The sequence below is a fragment of the Nycticebus coucang genome, chromosome 9, assembly GCF_027406575.1.
Source record: "Nycticebus coucang isolate mNycCou1 chromosome 9, mNycCou1.pri, whole genome shotgun sequence".
NCBI classification, from domain to species: Eukaryota; Metazoa; Chordata; class Mammalia; order Primates; family Lorisidae; genus Nycticebus; species Nycticebus coucang.
In genome coordinates this window covers 47,264,844-47,282,185 of record NC_069788.1, presented here as the reverse complement: position 1 = coordinate 47,282,185, position 17,342 = coordinate 47,264,844, and the positions used below count along the sequence as shown (strand labels likewise).

Genomic DNA, 17,342 nt, shown 5'->3' with positions numbered 1-17,342 from the left:
CTGGCTGATATTATGGGCACCCACCACTCAGAATAGTGGCCATTCAGATGTTTGGAATGCAGAGTGCTGGAGGCCCTGGTACGCTGGGCAGTAACCCTCTAGCTGCTGGGGAGTGGGGAGTTTGACGGGGCCAGGAGAAGCATCAGGGCAGTGCACAATGGGGCTTATGGCACCCTTATTTTGGATATATTTCAACTTTTTAGCAATCAGTACAACCTTATGGACAAGGTTATGTAGCTGGTCAATGTTAATCTTGGGTATGTGGGTTGCCAAGAATTGGCATGTTAATTCTTACAGCTTCTGTCCTGAAAGTGCTCACAGTCTCTCAGGCTGCAGTTCCAGCTTTCCCACCCCACAGACTAGCCCCTTGCTCCTGCCTGTCCCCTCCTCGCCACCCTCATCTGCGCTCACCTGTCCATCCAGGCATGCAGGAGCACTGAGGGCGGCCCAAGGCCTGGATGTGGCAGCGGCCCCTTTTGGAGCAGAAGGAGGGAGGACAGGGGTCTTTGAGCTGGGCCTGGCATCTCTCACCAGTGAAGCCAGGGGGGCAGGTGCAGAAGAAGCTGGGGGCCAAATGGGAGGAAAGGCCAGGGGACCCTCGGGGGGCAGGAGGCAGGGTTTGGCACCTGCCCCCATTCTGGCAGAGCTGGGCATCCTGGCAGGGGTCAGGAAACTGGCACATCTCACCCAGGAAGCCAGGGGCACACCTGGGCGGGGGAGGAGGGAGGAGAACGACGTCATCTGCCCCTCTTCCCCTGCTCTCCCACCGCCCCCCTTGCCTTCGTTCATGTCCCTCCATCTCCTGCCCCTCCTCCCTTTCTCCCTTGGTCCCACTTCCTCACCTCTCCCTCCATCCTTTCCTGCCCCCTTTCTCTCTTTTCCCACTCCCACACTCACTGGCAGGCCCCTTGCCCCTGAGACAGGCTCAGGCAGGTGCCCCCATTGGCACAGGGTTCAGGGAAACTCCCGCACAGCAGCCCTAGGGAGGAGAAGGAGATAAGGGGGGGTGGGGGGGCACAGTGCCTCCACCTTTCCTCCCCTGAGAGGCCTGCCTGTGGAGCCCCTAGAGGTGCTTAAACCAGCCGCCCCCAGCTCCCGTGGCTCCTACTCCAGCCCCCTTCACCCCAGGCCTCTCGGTTACTACCCCCCCCAACCCCTTTCCTGTTTATTCGTTGGCCTCCCAAGTCCAGCCTTAGGCTCCAACCCTCGGAAGCAAGACAACAGGCATCAGGAGGGGGGCGGAGGGGGCTCCCGGGAGGTGAATGGTTGAGTCTTAGAAGGGATTTCCTCCAGGAAGGGCCTAGCACTGAGCCATCCGGGGGTGGGGATAGCTGGACCAGGAAAGGGACCAGGGCCCTTGTCTCCATCTCCTGCTTCCCTCTCATCTTTTCCCCTAACAGGTGGTCCGTCTGTCCCCTCTCCCCTCCTCAATGTGGCTGTAAAAGCCCTCTGCCTCTTAGTTCCAGAGCTGACTATGTTCTCCCTGGGGATGGGCACCCTCTTCCCCCATAGCAGTTACCACCCTTGGCGCCAGGCCCAAAGCCTTGGTCTGTGCAGCTCCACTGGCAGTCATCTCTTCCTGCAAGCTGTCCCTATTTGGGGGCTGAGGATCTCCTCCATCCAGTGTCCCCTCAAAACCTGGGGCTTGGCCCTCTTCCTCCATCCCACTGGACATCCTCCTAAGGGACATGGGTGCTTCACCTCTCCCACTCATGCCTCACCTCTGGTCATGACCACTGAGAAACACAGCAGCAGCAGCAGCAGCAGCAGTGAAGGGGACTGCATTCCAGAGCCCCGTCTATCTTCAGGCAGGGACCCTCAGAGCCCTCAGTAGGCAGAAGCCACCTCCTTTGCTCCCAATGCCCCTTCTTCCTCCTCCTCGGCCTGCTGCAAGCTTCACGTCTGAGCTGTTTCCTGAGTCACACAATGTCCTGGACACCCTAGTGATGGGGGTGGGGAGGAGTGGAGGAACACTGGGGGGGATGAGGGAGGGGCCTTCTGTCCCTGACAACCCTTGGGGAAGTGGAGGGAAGTAGGATAGTGTATCTGTAGGGCAGGTGATAGGAGGGAAAAGTGGGCTTGTGGAACCCTGCTGGGGCAGCCCTTCTGTAAGGGATGTAGTCTCTCCTTTCTAGAGACAGAGACTTTGGGTGGCTGGCCCTGCACTGCCCAGGAGAAGCAGGAACTGGAAACCAAGTTGTGGGGTGGTGAGAGATCTCCCTATTCTTCTTTCAAGGAGAAGATGCTTAATTTGCCAGGTCAGTACAAATGCTTCTCAGAGAACCTGTAACTTCTCATAATTTGAAATCATTCACCTTGCAGAGGGAACCCAGGGGACTGCTGGGCCTTATGTTGACCTTTGCTGAGACTTATTTTTCTCTTTCTGGAGGTGGGCATGATGCTGGTCTTGGGGAAGTCTAGGCCTTCCTTTGGAGAGGAATGTCTTATCAATGATAAATGAACACAGTTCACTCTACGTTTTGCAGTCTGGAATATCTTCAGCAATCACTGAATTTGGGTAATTGTCATTCCCCTCATCTCCACCTCTCCACCTCTCCACTGCAGAGGTCCCTAGGATGCAGGGAATACCAATTAGAATACAAAATTATAAAAGGGAATTCATTGCCCCTCCAAAGTTTATTCTACTGTCTTGAGTCAACCCAGGACAGCTTTGGGGTTGGCCACATACATATCGAGTTTCTCCAGTAGCAAAGAGAACTGAGAGTCTGGGGTGGCAGGAGGTGCCATCAGCAGCTGTGCACAGCCCAGTGTGGAGGGAGGCCTCATGGCCACAGCCTGGAGCACCTGAGCACCTTCCCCTGCTGAGGAGTATACTTCACCAGCAGCACTCTTTTCTTCTTTTCCTTTTTAAAAAAACTTTTTATTTTGAAATAGTCTTAAACTCACAGAAAAAAAGAAGAAAACAGAAAAGAACTCCAGGATACACTTCACTAAGATTCATCAATTGATATCATTTGACCACATTTGCTTTATCGTTACTTCCCTATAAGTACATATTAATATTTTTTCCGAACCATTCGAGAGTAAGGGTAAAGGTGTTCTTTTACCCTTAAACAATTCAGTGTGTATTTTATAAGGACAGAAATTTTCTTTTACATAATATAGTGTAATGATCCAAATCAGAAAACTTAGATTGATATAATACGATGATCTAATCTACAGTCCATATACAATTTTTGCCAGTAGCCCTATAATGTCCTTTGCAACAAACTTTTTCCTTGGTCCAGGACCTAATCTGTGATCATGCATTGCCATTGCATTTAGTTGTCAAGTTTTTTTTTTTTTTTTTGAGACAGAGTTTTACTATGTCGCCCTCAGTAGAGTGCTGTGGTGTCACAGCTCATAGAAACCTCAAACTCTTCGGCTTAAGTGATTCTCTTGCCTCAGCCTCCCAAGTAGCTGGGACTACAGGCGCCTGCCACAATGCCCAACTATTTTTTTGTTGCAGTTGTCATTGCTGTTTAGCTGGCCCAGGCAGGGTTTGAACCCACCAGTCTCCGTGTATGTGGCTGGCACTGTAACCATTGTGCTATGGGTGCCGAGCCTCGTTGTCAAGTTAAAAAAAAATTTCCTTATATATGGGTGTAGTTCCTTAGAATGATTTCACCTATTATGTTTTTTCTCCCCCGCATCTTTTTTTTTTTTTTTTTTTTTGAGAGATAGTGTCTCCCTAGGTTGCCCAGGCTGGTTTTGAATTCCTGGGCTCAAATGATCCTCTCACTTTGGCCTCCCAAAGTGCTGGAATTATAGGCGTGACCCAAAGTGTGTCTGGGCCACTTTGCCGTTCTTTATATTGGTGTTTTAAAAGAATATAGGTCATTTATTTTGTAGACTTTTCTTAAATTTAGATGTGTCTGATTTTTAAACATTTCTTGCCAGGAGTACCACAGAAGTGATGTTGTGTCCAGTGCATCACATCAGGGGACCCATTAGCCAACATCATTCATAAGAGTGGCCCAATATTCTACTAGTTCTTGAAACCAGTTTCCTGTCTTAGTGCATTTAGGTGGGTCTCAATTTTTAAATACTTGATAATTTATGCTGTAGTAAATATTCTTGACCATACATATTTGCATAACTGTCTAATTATTTCCTTAGGCTGAATTCTAGAAATGAAGCCACTGAATCAAAAGGTGAGAGACTGGTATCAAATCCTTTGGTTCCCAAGTGTTGCCAAGTCCTTCTCCAGAAAGCAGGGTGGGCCTTTCTCCTCCAGTCAGTAGTGTCTGCCTGTGTCCAGACTCTTGCCACTTCACTAGAGGAAATGGTGTCTCATTTAAGTTGCACTTTGCTTCAGTGTTTACATTATTTTTGTCTGTTTAATGTGCAGAGGATGCCAAGAGCCAGAGGACCTCTGAGCAAGATGATTTGCAGCTGGGGAACGGACCCTCGGGTGATTCATCCGCAGGTGCTCCTTGCGGACAAAGAGCCCGAGCCCACGGCGATCCTTAGGCACATAGTCATTGTCTAATACTCCCCTCACCTGTCTTGTGCTGGCTCAATAAAAGGCTACTGCGGAGGTTGCTCGGGGCTACCCTGCAAATAAGGTTAGCTCGCCTCCTACAAGCTTGTACTTCTAATCCGCGTCACGCCTGGTTCCTTTTTGCGGTGATCGAGTCCAGGGCCATAGGGGCCGGTAAGGGCTGTGACATTAATGGCTATTCATCTTTCTTTCTTTTTTTTTTGTGGTTTTTGGCCGGGGCTGGGTTCAAACCCGCCACCTCTGGCATATGGGACCGGCACCCTACTCCTTGAGCCACAGGTGCCGCCCCTTTCTTTCTTTTTTTAAAAAAAATAATTTCAAAGAATTTTTAAAAAATTTCTTATCTTTTGTATGTACGCATGAATAGATCTTACAGTCCATGGGAAACATCATGACAGCATGTGCGTTATGTGATGTACACTGTACTGAAAGACAAATCAAATAGCAAAGTACTTAACAGGTGGAAAATGCTACTCGAGCCTCTCTTTTTCTACTATATTGATCTGGACACGTAAGCCTGAAAAACAGAAGACGGACTCTTGCAGTATTTCCAGAATAATAGTTGACTTTCCCACCGTGAATAAAAGTAGCCCATGCAGCCCAGGTCAATTATACAGAAAGGGTCAGCTCCTATAAACACATAGCCCTCTGGTCTATCTCTCATCCTCATCTCAAATGTGGTTATCGTCACGGTAGTGTTGGCCCAACCTCCTCCACAAGGAGTTGGAGTAGATATTCCTGAACAGAAGACAGTCTGGTTGCTTTCATTTCTACAGTACGATTCGTTCCAATATTTATAATGGCATTTCAGTGAGACACCTGTTCCATGGCGTGTTCTGATTGAATGACATCCCAGAGCATCAGTAGATCATCACCCTGACTGAAAACAGTTTAAGCACACATTTTTTTCTCAAGAGGGAATGCCTTAAAAATGATACAGGAAAAATTCTTAAGATTAAAGCAGATTTTGGAAATTCTACACCAGTGGTTCTCAACCTGTGGGTCGAGACCCCTTTGTAACAATGAAAATACATCACGGCGTTAGGAAGGTTGAGAACCACTGTTCCACCCAAAACCAGATTAAAGAGAACGCCAATTCTGCTTTAGAACGGAGGTCATCTTATCTTTTCAAGCCAAAGCTGAAGTACATTGGCAACAAAATTAAAGAAAGGCTACCCTGCTCTTAAGACTTTTAGACTATTTCAATCATACTAGACTGTTTCAATTTTATAAGGGGGAAAACTGGCACAATATATTTATAATCATTTAGTAAAATCATGCATGACAAAGTACAAATATAATTTAAGAACAAGAAACACAAAAGAGCATCCCTCACAATTCTTAGATCCTTATTTAACTTACAGCTCTGTGTGGGAGGCAATAGAATTTGGAGCATTAAAAGTCATTTATCATTAATTTTCTCAATGAATCTCAATAAACTAAAAAAAGGATAAGTGAATTAGACCAAATAGCCCACTGTTATGATGTTTGCTCTAGAAGAAAAGTTGTTACCTAGGGGCAGCACTGGTGGCTCAGTGAGTAGGGCGCCAGCCCCATATACTGTGGGTGGCGGGTTCAAACCCAGCCCTGGCCAAACTGCAACAACAACAACAACAACAACAACAACAAAAAAAAAAAAGAAAGAAAGAAAAGAAAAGTTGTTAGCTGTATATGGACAAAAGGTGTGGCCTGGTATGAACTCTCAACAATCAATCAGTTGAGAGAAGTCTGTTCGTTTCACAGTACGTAGAGGAGGGCCTGAATTTGGACATTTTTCTGGTTCTATCTTCTTTCTCATTTTCTCATCCACAATTTCTACTTCAGTGCTTTCAGTGCCTCTAAGATGAGACTTAGGTTTATAGTGAGAGCCTGAACACGGTGAAAACCAGCAATCAGTGAAATAGGCAAGAAACCTTGTTCATCCACCTTCCTCTGAAGAAAAAAGTCCCATTCCAAATTTTCTGTGCTGAAGTAATATTCACTTTGACGCTTAATATACTCCGTAAGCAATGCTTCTTCCACAGGATACCCCGTGCGCCTGTACATCACCATGGTAACACATGGCATTAAGTTCTGTTTGAAATGGCTGATCAGTCTTTCATCATGTTCTCAATAACCATGCAAATAATCAAAGTTCAATCGAGGATTTCCTCTCCCTCGTCCTCTGCCTCGTCCTTGGCCTCTTCCCCGGCCTCTGAAGGAACCGCAGGCATTACCACCCTCACTTCTCACGCTGGAAACTTCATCTCGATCATCACGCTTTTCTCTATCTCTCCTCCAACTCTGTGTATCATTTCTCCTACTGCTATGTGCTGGTTTATTTGCTTCCGGTTGACGTCTTGAGCTGTTCCGGATCCAGGTCTTTCTTGACTACCTGGTCTTACATCATCTGAATGACGTGGTACCCACCTGTGCTTATTAGCTCTCCTTCTTTGATTACTTGACTGAGCCTCACCCTCACTGGCATTTTCACCAGGATCATCTAATTTTGTTTCCCTGTTTTCTTTGCTGTCACTATTACTTCTCTTTTCAACCTTCTCTTTTTTTTCTTTTCTATTTTGTGGTTGCTTATTTCTTTGACTGATAATACTCTGACATCCAGTGTTCATTAGTTCACTTGGTGTTGGCCAATTCACCGTATCTCTGAAATCACTAGCCTTGTTGGATTTCTTTGTCTTGAGTTTTCCTGCTTTTATGATTTTTGGGGAACTGAGCTCAATAAATCCCTTGCTCTGTGTTACTTCAATGCTTTTTAAAAAGGTCCACAGAGACTTTCCCAAATGATGCACTGCAGTATCTATCTAAAGTTAGCTACTTTCCCACGTGGGGGGTGGGGAGGAAACGCCAGCACCACCACGGAGGCCAGGCAGTGCTGCCAAGTTCCCCCCTCTGGGCCCCCTTCAGTTCTCTTTTTAAAAACTGTTTCAGGTTAATTGTGGGTACAAAGAATTAGATTACAATGTTTGCATTTGTGAGGTAAAGTCCTTCTTAAAATTGTGTCCTGGCCCCAAGAGATGTGCCATATACTCTAACATTATGCCCATTAAGTGGGAGCACACTCCTCCCTCCTCTCCTTTCCACCCCCTCGTTTCCCCCACCCCCACTTTGAATTGATTTGAGTTTTTCGCTTACGTGGGTGTATAATTAGATCATCTCCTGGCTTCATATTAGAACTGAGTACCTTGGTTCTTGCTTCTCCATTCTTGTGATACTTTGCTAAGAGTCTTACCTGTTACCCTGGGGGAGAGTGCTGTGGCATCAGCTTAGCTTACAGCAATCTCAAACTCCTGAGCTCAAGTGATCCTCCTGCCTGAGCAACAGTGAGACCCCATCTCTACTAAAAACAGAAAAAAATAGCCAGATGTGGCAGGTGCCTATACATCTGGCTATTTTTTTTTTTTTCTGTTTTTAGTAGAGATGGGGTCTCACTGTTGCTCAGGTTGGTCTTGAACATCTGAGCTCACGGGATCCTTCCACCTTAGCCTCCGTGAGTGCTAGGATTACAGGCGTGAGCCACTCCTGGCCTTCTTGTTTCTTCTTGTGTGAATTTTCTGCCTGTGTTTTTTAGCTCATGGCCCTACTTGTGTCATTATTATTTTCACATCACATCTCTTAGTTGAGGAGGCAGTGGTTGGGGGTATGAATCTGGGAAGAGAAACCCTAATGTGAAAAGTTCCTGCTTTTGCACTTTCTGGGTGTTGAGTTGGGGGGTTTGGTGTTTGTGAACAGTGAAAGAAAATAGGAAGAGACACCAGTTTCTCATGGAACCACAAAGACCTTGGTGGAAAGAATTGAACTTGCCATATCTGCAATGTTGTGACCTCACACCGTTTGTGGAAAAGGAGGCAGTAGGCTGGAGTTTGAGAGAAAGAAGAAATTGCAACAGAGACAGAGAAGAAGTGGTTAGGTGGATGCAGAACCAAGAGTGTGGGGTGGGAGGCAGAGCTGAGCTTAAGGACAGTACCAGGCAGGTGTCCAGCCCACTTCTTGCCTTACCCTAACCAAGACCAGACACTATGCACCTACTCAGGCATTTAAACTGTGCCTGGGTCCTCAATGAGCTTTCAGCCCAAGAGAGTGTTGATGCTTCTCTCAGAGTGTCTTTCTCCTTCCCAGTGGCTTCCCAATGGTTGATGCTAATGAGGGTGCCACTGGCCCTGTCATCATTCTAGTGAGTCATAGCATGGCAGGGACACAGATAGTTCCCTCTCATGTAAAATGACCTTTTCCTTACAATAGCCTATCAAATAAAGGTTCATTTTGTTCAAATGACTTTTCTTTGATAAAAGTCTCAGCCATTCACACCTTTGTTGTGAGGAGTTTTCATCTTATGGGAATTGACTCTGTGCCTGGTATAATAACACAAAGACGATAAGAGCTCACTGTATTCATGAAGAAGACTGCCATGGCAATTGCAACAACGACAAAAATAAACAAATGAGACTTCATTAAACTGAAAAGTTTCTGTACAGCTAAGGAGACAATAACAAAGCAAAGAGACAACCTACACAATGGGAAAGGATATTTGCATATTTTCAATCAGACAAAAACTTGATAACTAGGATCTATAGAGAACTCAAATTAATCCACATGAAAAAAGCCAACAATCCCATATATCAATGGGCAAGAGACATGAACAGAACTTTCTCTAAAGATGACAGACGAATGGCTAACAAACACATGAAAAAATGTTCATCATCTCTATATATTAGAGAAATGCAAATCAAAACAACCCTGAGATATCATCTAACTCCAGTGAGAATGGCCCACATCTCAAAATCTCAAAACTGCAGATGCTGGCGTGGATGTGGAGAGAAGGGAACACTTTTACACTGCTGGTGGGACTGCAAACTAGTACAACCTTTCTGGAAGGAAGTATGGAGAAACCTCACAGCACTCAAGCTAGACCTCCCATTTGATCCTGCAATCCCATTACTGGGCATCTACCCAGAAGGAAAAAAATCCTTTTATCATAAGGACACTTGTAGTAGACTGTTTATTGCAGCTCAATTTACAATCGCCAAAATGTGGAAACAGCCTAAATGCCCACCAACCCAGGAATGGATTAACAAGCTGTGGTATATGTATACCATGGAATACTATTCAGCCATTAAAAAAAATGGAGACTTTACATCCTTCGTATTAACCTGGATGGAAGTGGAAGACATTATTCTTAGTAAAGCATCACAAGAATGGAGAAGCATGAATCCTATGTACTCAATTTTGATATGAGGACAATTAATGACAATTAAGGTTATGGGGTGGGGAGGAAAAGCAGAAAGAGGGATGGAGGGAGGGGGATGGATCCTTGGTGTGTGTCACACTTTATGGAGGCAAGACATGATTGCAAGAGGGACTTTACCTAACAATTGCAATCAGTGTAACCTGGCTTATTGTACCCTCAATGAATCCCCAACAATAAAAAAAAAAAAAAGAGCTCACTGTAGCTATAGAAATAAGCAGGAGGGAGGGTAATGGGTGGGGCCACATCTATGGTACATCTTAGAATGGGTACAGGCGATTGCACTAATGTACACAGCTATGATTTAACAATAAAAATAAATAAAAAAGAAAAGAAAAGAAAAGAAATAAGCAGGAGTGACCCACCTGAGAAATTATTGGTAAGTATGTAGTTCAGGGACTTGGAGCTCCCTGTTCCTCTAGGGCCCATCTCTGCTTCCCTGTTGGTCACTCCTCATGTCCCCAGTGTCTTACCACTGTAGGGTCCATAGTCAATCCTTCTGCCTCTTGTATTTTTATCACTCCCTATGTGATCTCATCCAGTCTCCTCACTCCTGTCATTCAAATACCACCTACAAAGACCATCTTTGTGCTGCTGACTCCCAAATTTATATCTGTAGCCACTACCTAGACTCCAGGACTGTGCTCCCAATGTCTGATGAGTACCTCAAACTCAGCATGCCTAGAACTGACCCAATTTTACCTCCAAACCTTCTGCCTTTCCCTGATAGCATTTTGCAGTTATCTTCTTTCAGTGATTCAGGTCCAAATCCTTGAAGATGTTGCAGACTCCTCTTATACTCTACATTCAATCTGTCTTAAGTCCCATTGGCTCTACCTGTAGAAACAAACACACACACGCACAGAATATGACCATTTCTTATCCCCACTGCTAATACCCTCGTCCAACCCAGCATCATCTCTTGCATCTCCTAACATTTCTCCCTGCTGCCGTCCTTGCTGTCCTCAGTGATTTCTCTACACAGCCTCCAGAGCGAGTCTGTTAAAATAGGCTTTGACTGAGCCACTCCTCTGGCAAAACTCTTCTGTCCCTTCTCCACTCATTCAGAGTAACAGTAACTTCCTTGCAGAGCCTGCGAGGCCCTAGTATCTGCTGTTCCTTCCCCTCTCCCTGTGCCTCTCTGGCCTCATCTCTGATCACTCCTCCCTCCATCCAGCCCCACTTGCCTTCTCACTTCTTTATACAGGAACGGCCAGACCATAGGGCCATTGTACCTGCTCTTCTCATTGCTTGAACCACTTTTAGAGTGAGGGCCACAGGAGAAAGGAATTCTGGTTTCAAATTCAACTCCAAATCAGACTGCTTTTCCCTGAACCCCCACCATCTTTTATTAGGAATATTGCATGGTATCCTCCCTGGCTCTCTGGCTTCCAACCTTCCCCCAACCTCGTCGTCAGGCCAGTCTCTGTGTGGTGGCCAATGAGGAGTGATGGGGACATGCTGAGAAGTGGTTTGATTGGGAATATACTTTAAAACTAGGTTGTCATAGTTTGACTGAATAGGGGTACACAGATTGAGTCTCCAGGAAGCAGACTTTGAGGCTTAATCCATAACTGAGGTGACCCTTCAGAGCTGTTTTGAATCAGAGTAAGAGAGCCAGGCTGTTGCACCCCCACGTTCACTAGTCCTGGAAAGTGGGTTGCCCCTGGAAAGAGTGTGGCCTTGGGGAGGCAGTGACCTTCAGTTCACAAAGAGGGCTGACAGGTAAAAGCTGTCTTCCAGCAGAAGACTTGACAACACTAGCAACCATCTAAACCTAACTGACATCTATAAAACATTCTACTAAATAATTGCAGAACCTAACACTTTTCTCAAGTGCATATGGAAGGTACTCGATAGACCAGATGACAGGATGTAAAACAGGTCTCAATAACTTTATAAGGACTGAAATCATAGAAAGTATGCTCTCTAAACACAATAGAATTAAATTAAAAATCAAGAAAAGGAAATTTGAGAAAATTGCAAGTGGGGTGAAAATGAAACAACATACTTCTTTGTAGAGACAGAGTCTCATTTTATCACCCTTGGTAGAGTGCCGTGGCCTCACACAGCTCACAGCAACCTCCAGCTCCTGGGCTTAAGCAATTCTCTTGCCTCGGCCTCCCGAGTAGCTGGGACTACAGGCGCCCACCCTAATGCCGGGCTATTTTTTGGTTGCAGTTTGGCCAGGGCCGGATTTGAACCTGCCACCCTCGTTATATGGGGCCAGCACCCTACCCACTGAGCCACAGGCACTGACCAGAAACAACATACTTCTAAACAACCAATGGATCAAAGAAAAAAAAATCACAAACATAATTAGAAAATATCTGGAGGTGGTTGGGTGCCCATAGCTCAGCAGTTAGGGCCACATTCATCAAAGTGAATGGCAGGTTCGAACCCAGCCCAGACCTGCCAAACGACAATGACAACTACAACAAAAAAAATAGCCAGGGGTGGCGCCTGTGGTTCAGCCCCATATACCGAGGATGGTGGGTTCGAACCCTGCTCTGGCCAAACTGCAACAACAGCAACAACAACAACAACAACAACAACAAAAAATAGTGTGGCACCTGTGGCTCAGTGGGTAGGGCCCCGGCCAAACTGCAACAAAAAATAGCCAGGCATTGTGGCAGGCACCTGTAGTCCCAGTTCCTCAGGAGGCTGAGGCAAGAGAATCGCCTAAGCCCAGGAGTTGGAGGTTGCTGTGGGCTGTGATGCCACAGCACTCTACCAAGGGTGATCACCGAGGGTGAGACTCTGTCTCTTAAAAAAAAAAAAGAAAGAAAAAAGAGCCAGGCATTATGGTGGGCGCCTATAGTCCCAGCTACTTGGGAGGCTGAGGCGAGAGAATTGCTTAATCCCAAGAGTTTGAGGTTGCTGTGAGCTGTGATGCTACTGCACTCTACTGAGGGTGACATAGTGAAACTGTCTCAAAAAAAAAAAAAAAGAAAAGAAAATATTTGAAGCTGAATGCAAAGGAAAACACAACATAGCGGAGTTTTGAGTTGCAGCTCTAACAGAGCTCTCTAAGCTCTGCTCAGAATTCATAGCTGGTAATGCCTATATTATAAAAGAATGAAGATCACAAATTGATAAGCCAAACTTCCACCCTAAGAAGTTGGGAATAGAACAAATTAAGCTAAAAGCAAGCAAAGGGGTGGCGCCTGTGGCTCAATGGTGTAGGGCGCCAGCCACATATGCTGGAGGTGGCGGGTTCAAACCCAGCCCCGGCCAAAAACTGCAAAAAAAAAAAAAAGGCAAGCAAAAGGAAGAAAAGAACAAACATTGAATTGGAAATAAATAAAGCAGAAACTAAGAAGACGATAGACAAAATTAATAAAAGCAAAAGTCAACTCTTTGAAAAGATTAACAAAATTAATAAATCCTTAGTTAGAGTGACCAAGAAAAAGACAAATTATGTACTAAAATTAGGAATGAAAGAGGGGGCATTGCTACTGATGGAACTTATCAAAATACTATCAATTACTATGTGCCAACAAATTAGACAATTTAGATGAAATGGACAATTTCCTAGAATGCTACAAGTTGTGGAAATTGGCTCAAGGGGGAACCCCCTCCCCCAGATCTGACTAGACCCATAAGAACTACAGATTTAATTAGTACTTAACATCCAAAAATCAAGTAACTTAATACATGTACACCAGAGTGTTAGAATAAAGGCCAAAAAAAAAAAAAATCACATGTCATCTCAACAGAAAGAGTATTTGATAAAATCCAATACTCATCATTGATAAAAACTCTTAAGTTATAAATAGAAGGGAACCTATTCAACCTAAGAAAGAGCATTAATGAAAACCTACAGCTAACTTCCTACTACATGGTAAAAATCTTAATGTTTTCCCATAAATTTGGAAACAGTACAAGGATTTTCAGTCTCATCACATCTTTTCAATGCTATATTTGAGAGTCTTCCCTGTGTAATTAGGCCTCACAAAGAAAGAAATGAAAGGAATCCAGATTGGAATGGAAGAAGTAAAAAGGAAGTAAGGAAGTAAACTGTATTTATTTGCAGATTATATGATGTTTCATGCAGAAAATTCTACCAAATATCTCCAAATATTACTAGAACTAATGAACAAGTTTAGCAAGGTCCCAGGATACAAGATCAATACACAAAATTCAAGTGCATTTCTATGTCTTAGCAACTAAACAATAAAAAAATGAAATTAGGAAAACCATTCTATTCTAATATTATCATAAAGGATAAATTTCTCTGAAATAAATTTAACAAAAGATAGCAAGACTCATTCACTGAAACCTACAGAACATTGCTGAAAGAAATAAAATAGGTCAGTTGTGGTGGCTCATGCCTGTAATCCTAGCACTTTGGGAGGCTAAGGCAGGAGGATTGTTTGAGGCCAGGAGTTCAAGAACAGCTTGAGCAACATAGCAAGATTCCATCTCCCACCCAAATCGAAAAAGTAGCTGGGTGTGGTGGCATATTCTTATAGTCCAAGGTACTCTGGAAGCTGAAGTTAGAATATCCCTTGAGCCTAGGAGTTTGAGGTTGCATTGAGCTATGATGATGCCACCATACTGTAAGTGTGGGCAACAGAGCTAGACCCTCTATCAAACAAACAAACAAAAAAAATTAAATAATATCTAAATAGATGTCTCATTTTCCTGTGTTGGAAGACTTAATATTGTTAAGGTGGCAATATTGTCCAAATTGATATATAGATTCAACCTGGTACCTCTCAGAATCCTACCTGTCTTATGTTTTTTCCAGAAATTGGTAAGCTGACTTTGAAATTCATATGAAAATGCTACGAACCCAGAATAGCCAAAACAGTTTTGAAAAAGGACAGTGAAGGATTTACACTTTCCAGTTTCAAAAGCTACAGTAATCAAGACAGCATGGTATTGGCATAAATTTAGACACATAAATCAATGCAATAGAATTGATTTATGCTCAATTAATTTTCAAAAAGCTACCCAGGCAATTCAAGATGGGAAAGAAGTCTTTTCAACAAATGGTACTGGCTTAGCACCTATAGCTCAGTGAGTAGGGTGTCACACATACACCAAGACTGGCAGGTTCGAGCCCAGCCTGGGCCTGCTAAACAACAATGACAACTACAACCAAAAAATAGCTGGGTATTCTGGTGGGCACCTGTAGTCCCAGCTACTTGGGAGGCTGAGGCAAGAGAATCACTTAAGCCCAAGAGTTTGAGGTTGCTGTGAGCTGTGACACCATAGCACTCTACCGAGTTGGAAGTTGCTGTGAGCTCTGATGCCAGGAAACTCTACCCAGGGTGACAGCTTGAGGCTCTGTCTCAAAAAAAAGAAAAAGAAAAAGAAAAAGAAAAAGAAAAAGAAAAAGAAAAAGAAAAAGAAAAAGAAAAAGAAAAAGAAATCCGTCTCCACTTAGCTATGTCATTCCAAAGGCCAGAGTCCCAGTCTTTGGTTTTAAAGGGGATCTTGGAACCAATCAAATCCCCTCTGTCAATTTGCTCCTGGGGCTTCAGTGGGGAGGCATGGAGCCTTGGGATTCCCCCCATGCATAAAAGTCTGCCGATCAGGTCTCCATTGTCAGTTTGCACCTGGGTTTTCTATGGAGATAATTGGGTTGGAGCTACTAGTGAGGCAGGGAAGTCCTCCTGGACCCCCTTTCCTCATCTGAGTCCCGGACCTGAAGGAATCATTTGCTTTCCTGAGGGTTTCCTGTTACCTGGAGTCCTCTGCAATTTGAGGACGGGGTTCTTACAATGTCTTTTTTTTTCCAAAATGCATACTGATTGTTCCCTATCCTAGGGTGGTGTTTCCTTTCAAATGTCTCAAAGAATCCTTAGCTGGCATAGCCAACAAAAGGCCTGGCATCCAGACACTTTCCAAATCCAGTTCCTTCTCCTCAACTCAGTTTAAGTTGCAGGGAGTTACATCTACTTTGGGGAGACAGAGACGGAGTTTCCCTGGAGCTAAAAAAGGCTCCAGCAGCTGCTGAGGTTGTCTCTTGCTCTTACCTTCAAAGGAAATTGCTCCTGCCTGCAAAGACCTACAGCTTTGACCTGGGACTGCTCCCAGGACAGGGTATTGTGGGAGAGGGTACTCCCTGCCTCTCCCAGGGCTATTCCACTGGGTGCCTATGGGCCCACCCAGGGACTCCAAAATCTGTTACCAAAAGTTTGGTACTTGTCCCCTGAAGCTGCATCAGAAAAATGGGGACAAGTGGTTTAAAGAGAAGGAAAGAGACATTTATTAATTTGTGGGCAAGTGAGGAGGCTGGCAGACTCCTGTCTCATGAAACTAACTCCTTGTGTTTGTGTCTGTTAATTGTCTTTTCTTATTCAGTTTGAGATTTTCCGGATTTTTGGTATGACAATTGATTTTCAGTTATGCCTTATACAGTTTGGATATTGTGTTATGAGGCTCTGGATCTTACTTTGGTCTGTTTTAGTGGGCATTCTCCAACACTGGACCAGTAGAGGAAAGAGGGTGGCACCTGACAGCTGTCAAGTGGGGGTAGAAGTCCAGGTTCCCCAGTTGGCCTCTGCTGACACTTGCAGAGGCAGGGCACCTTGCTATTGCCAGGTGTGGCTGGGACTTCAAGTTTCCTACTAGGTCTCTGCTGGCAAACACTGGCCGAGAGAGGGTGAAGCACCTTATTCCTGCTTCCCACTTGATCTCCAGTGACATCGTGATGAAGGGGGCTTGGTACCACCAGGAAGGGTTGGAAGCCCCAGCTTCCCACTTGATCTCTGAAGCTATGCCAGCAGTGGGGAGGGGTACTTCCCCTGGGTGACTGTGGACGTCTAAAGTGTCATTTCTGAACTCCACTTGGCCTTTGCTGGCAGGTTTGGGTGTGGGCACCTTTCCCCCCTGAATTTTTTGTCTGGAATAGAACAATTATTGTCTAAAAGGTTTTTTTGTCTTTCCAGGATGTCCCTTGCTTAGTCCTTTGGCTACAGACTTTTTTTTTTCTTTTTGAGGCAGAGTCTCGCTTTGTCACCCTCAGTAGCATGCCCTGGTGTCACAGCTCACAGCAACCTCAAACTCTTGGGCTCAAGTGATTCTCTTGTCTCAGCCTCCCAAGTAGTTGGGACTACAGGCGCCTACCCAGCTATTTTGTTTTGTTTGTTTGTTTGTTTGGCAGGCTCAGGCAAGGTTCTAACCCACCAGCCCTGGTGTACGTGGCCGGTGCCCTAACCACTAAGCTACAGACGCTGAGCCTGGCTATAGACTTTTTTGGGATTTTTTTTGGCCTGTGACTTTTGAAGTTTCCTGGTTGCTGGCTTTTCTAACACCCAGTCTTGCAGGCATAATATGCAGCAAAAACAAAATCCAGGGAACTCACCACTGTGTTCTTCTTTGGATCTTGAGATTCCTAGCCAGTCTACCTTCTTTCTAACTTTCAGAATCTTCTTGTGTTTGTTTTTTATATGACTTCCGGGTATTTAGCAGAAAGAATCAGAAGTGCATCTACTTCATCTTGTTCTATAACTGGAAGCCAGGTTGGCAAGTCCTCAAGGTGTTCAACTTAGATTTAACATATGACTCAGCAATTCCATCCCTCGGCATCCATCGGAGGAAAATAAAAGCATAGGTCCATACAAATACTTGTACAATAACTCA

General features: G+C 44.8%; 1 protein-coding gene, 1 long non-coding RNA gene and 1 pseudogene across 7 annotated transcripts in view; 1 reads left to right on the top strand and 2 right to left on the bottom strand.

The window, feature by feature from the left end:
• Nucleotides 1-1,927, bottom strand: part of LOC128593373 (G-protein-signaling modulator 3) — a 28,539-nt gene extending 26,612 nt beyond the window's left edge. For all 5 annotated transcript variants that reach the window (XM_053601320.1, XM_053601321.1, XM_053601319.1 and 2 more), the window contains exons 1-3: nt 1,722-1,927; nt 898-979; nt 412-707 (exon numbers count right to left, since the gene is read on the bottom strand). In XM_053601320.1, the coding sequence (XP_053457295.1) occupies nt 412-707; nt 898-979; nt 1,722-1,785 (442 nt within the window). In that variant the 5' untranslated portion in view covers nt 1,786-1,927. The remainder of the gene's footprint in view (nt 1-411; nt 708-897; nt 980-1,721) is intronic.
• A 104-nt stretch (nt 1,928-2,031) lies between these two features.
• LOC128593380 (uncharacterized) lies at nt 2,032-4,535 on the top strand. Of its 2 annotated transcripts, none has more exons than XR_008382345.1 (4): nt 2,032-2,258; nt 3,901-4,027; nt 4,120-4,154; nt 4,352-4,535. It is a non-coding gene; the product is annotated as an uncharacterized LOC128593380 (long non-coding RNA). The 2 variants fall into 2 exon arrangements; XR_008382344.1 differs by having other exon boundaries at nt 2,032-2,518.
• Nucleotides 4,536-5,906: 1,371 nt separating this feature from the next.
• On the bottom strand, nt 5,907-16,406 carry LOC128594683 (la-related protein 1B-like; annotated as a pseudogene).
• Between the last annotated feature and the right edge of the window lie 936 nt (nt 16,407-17,342).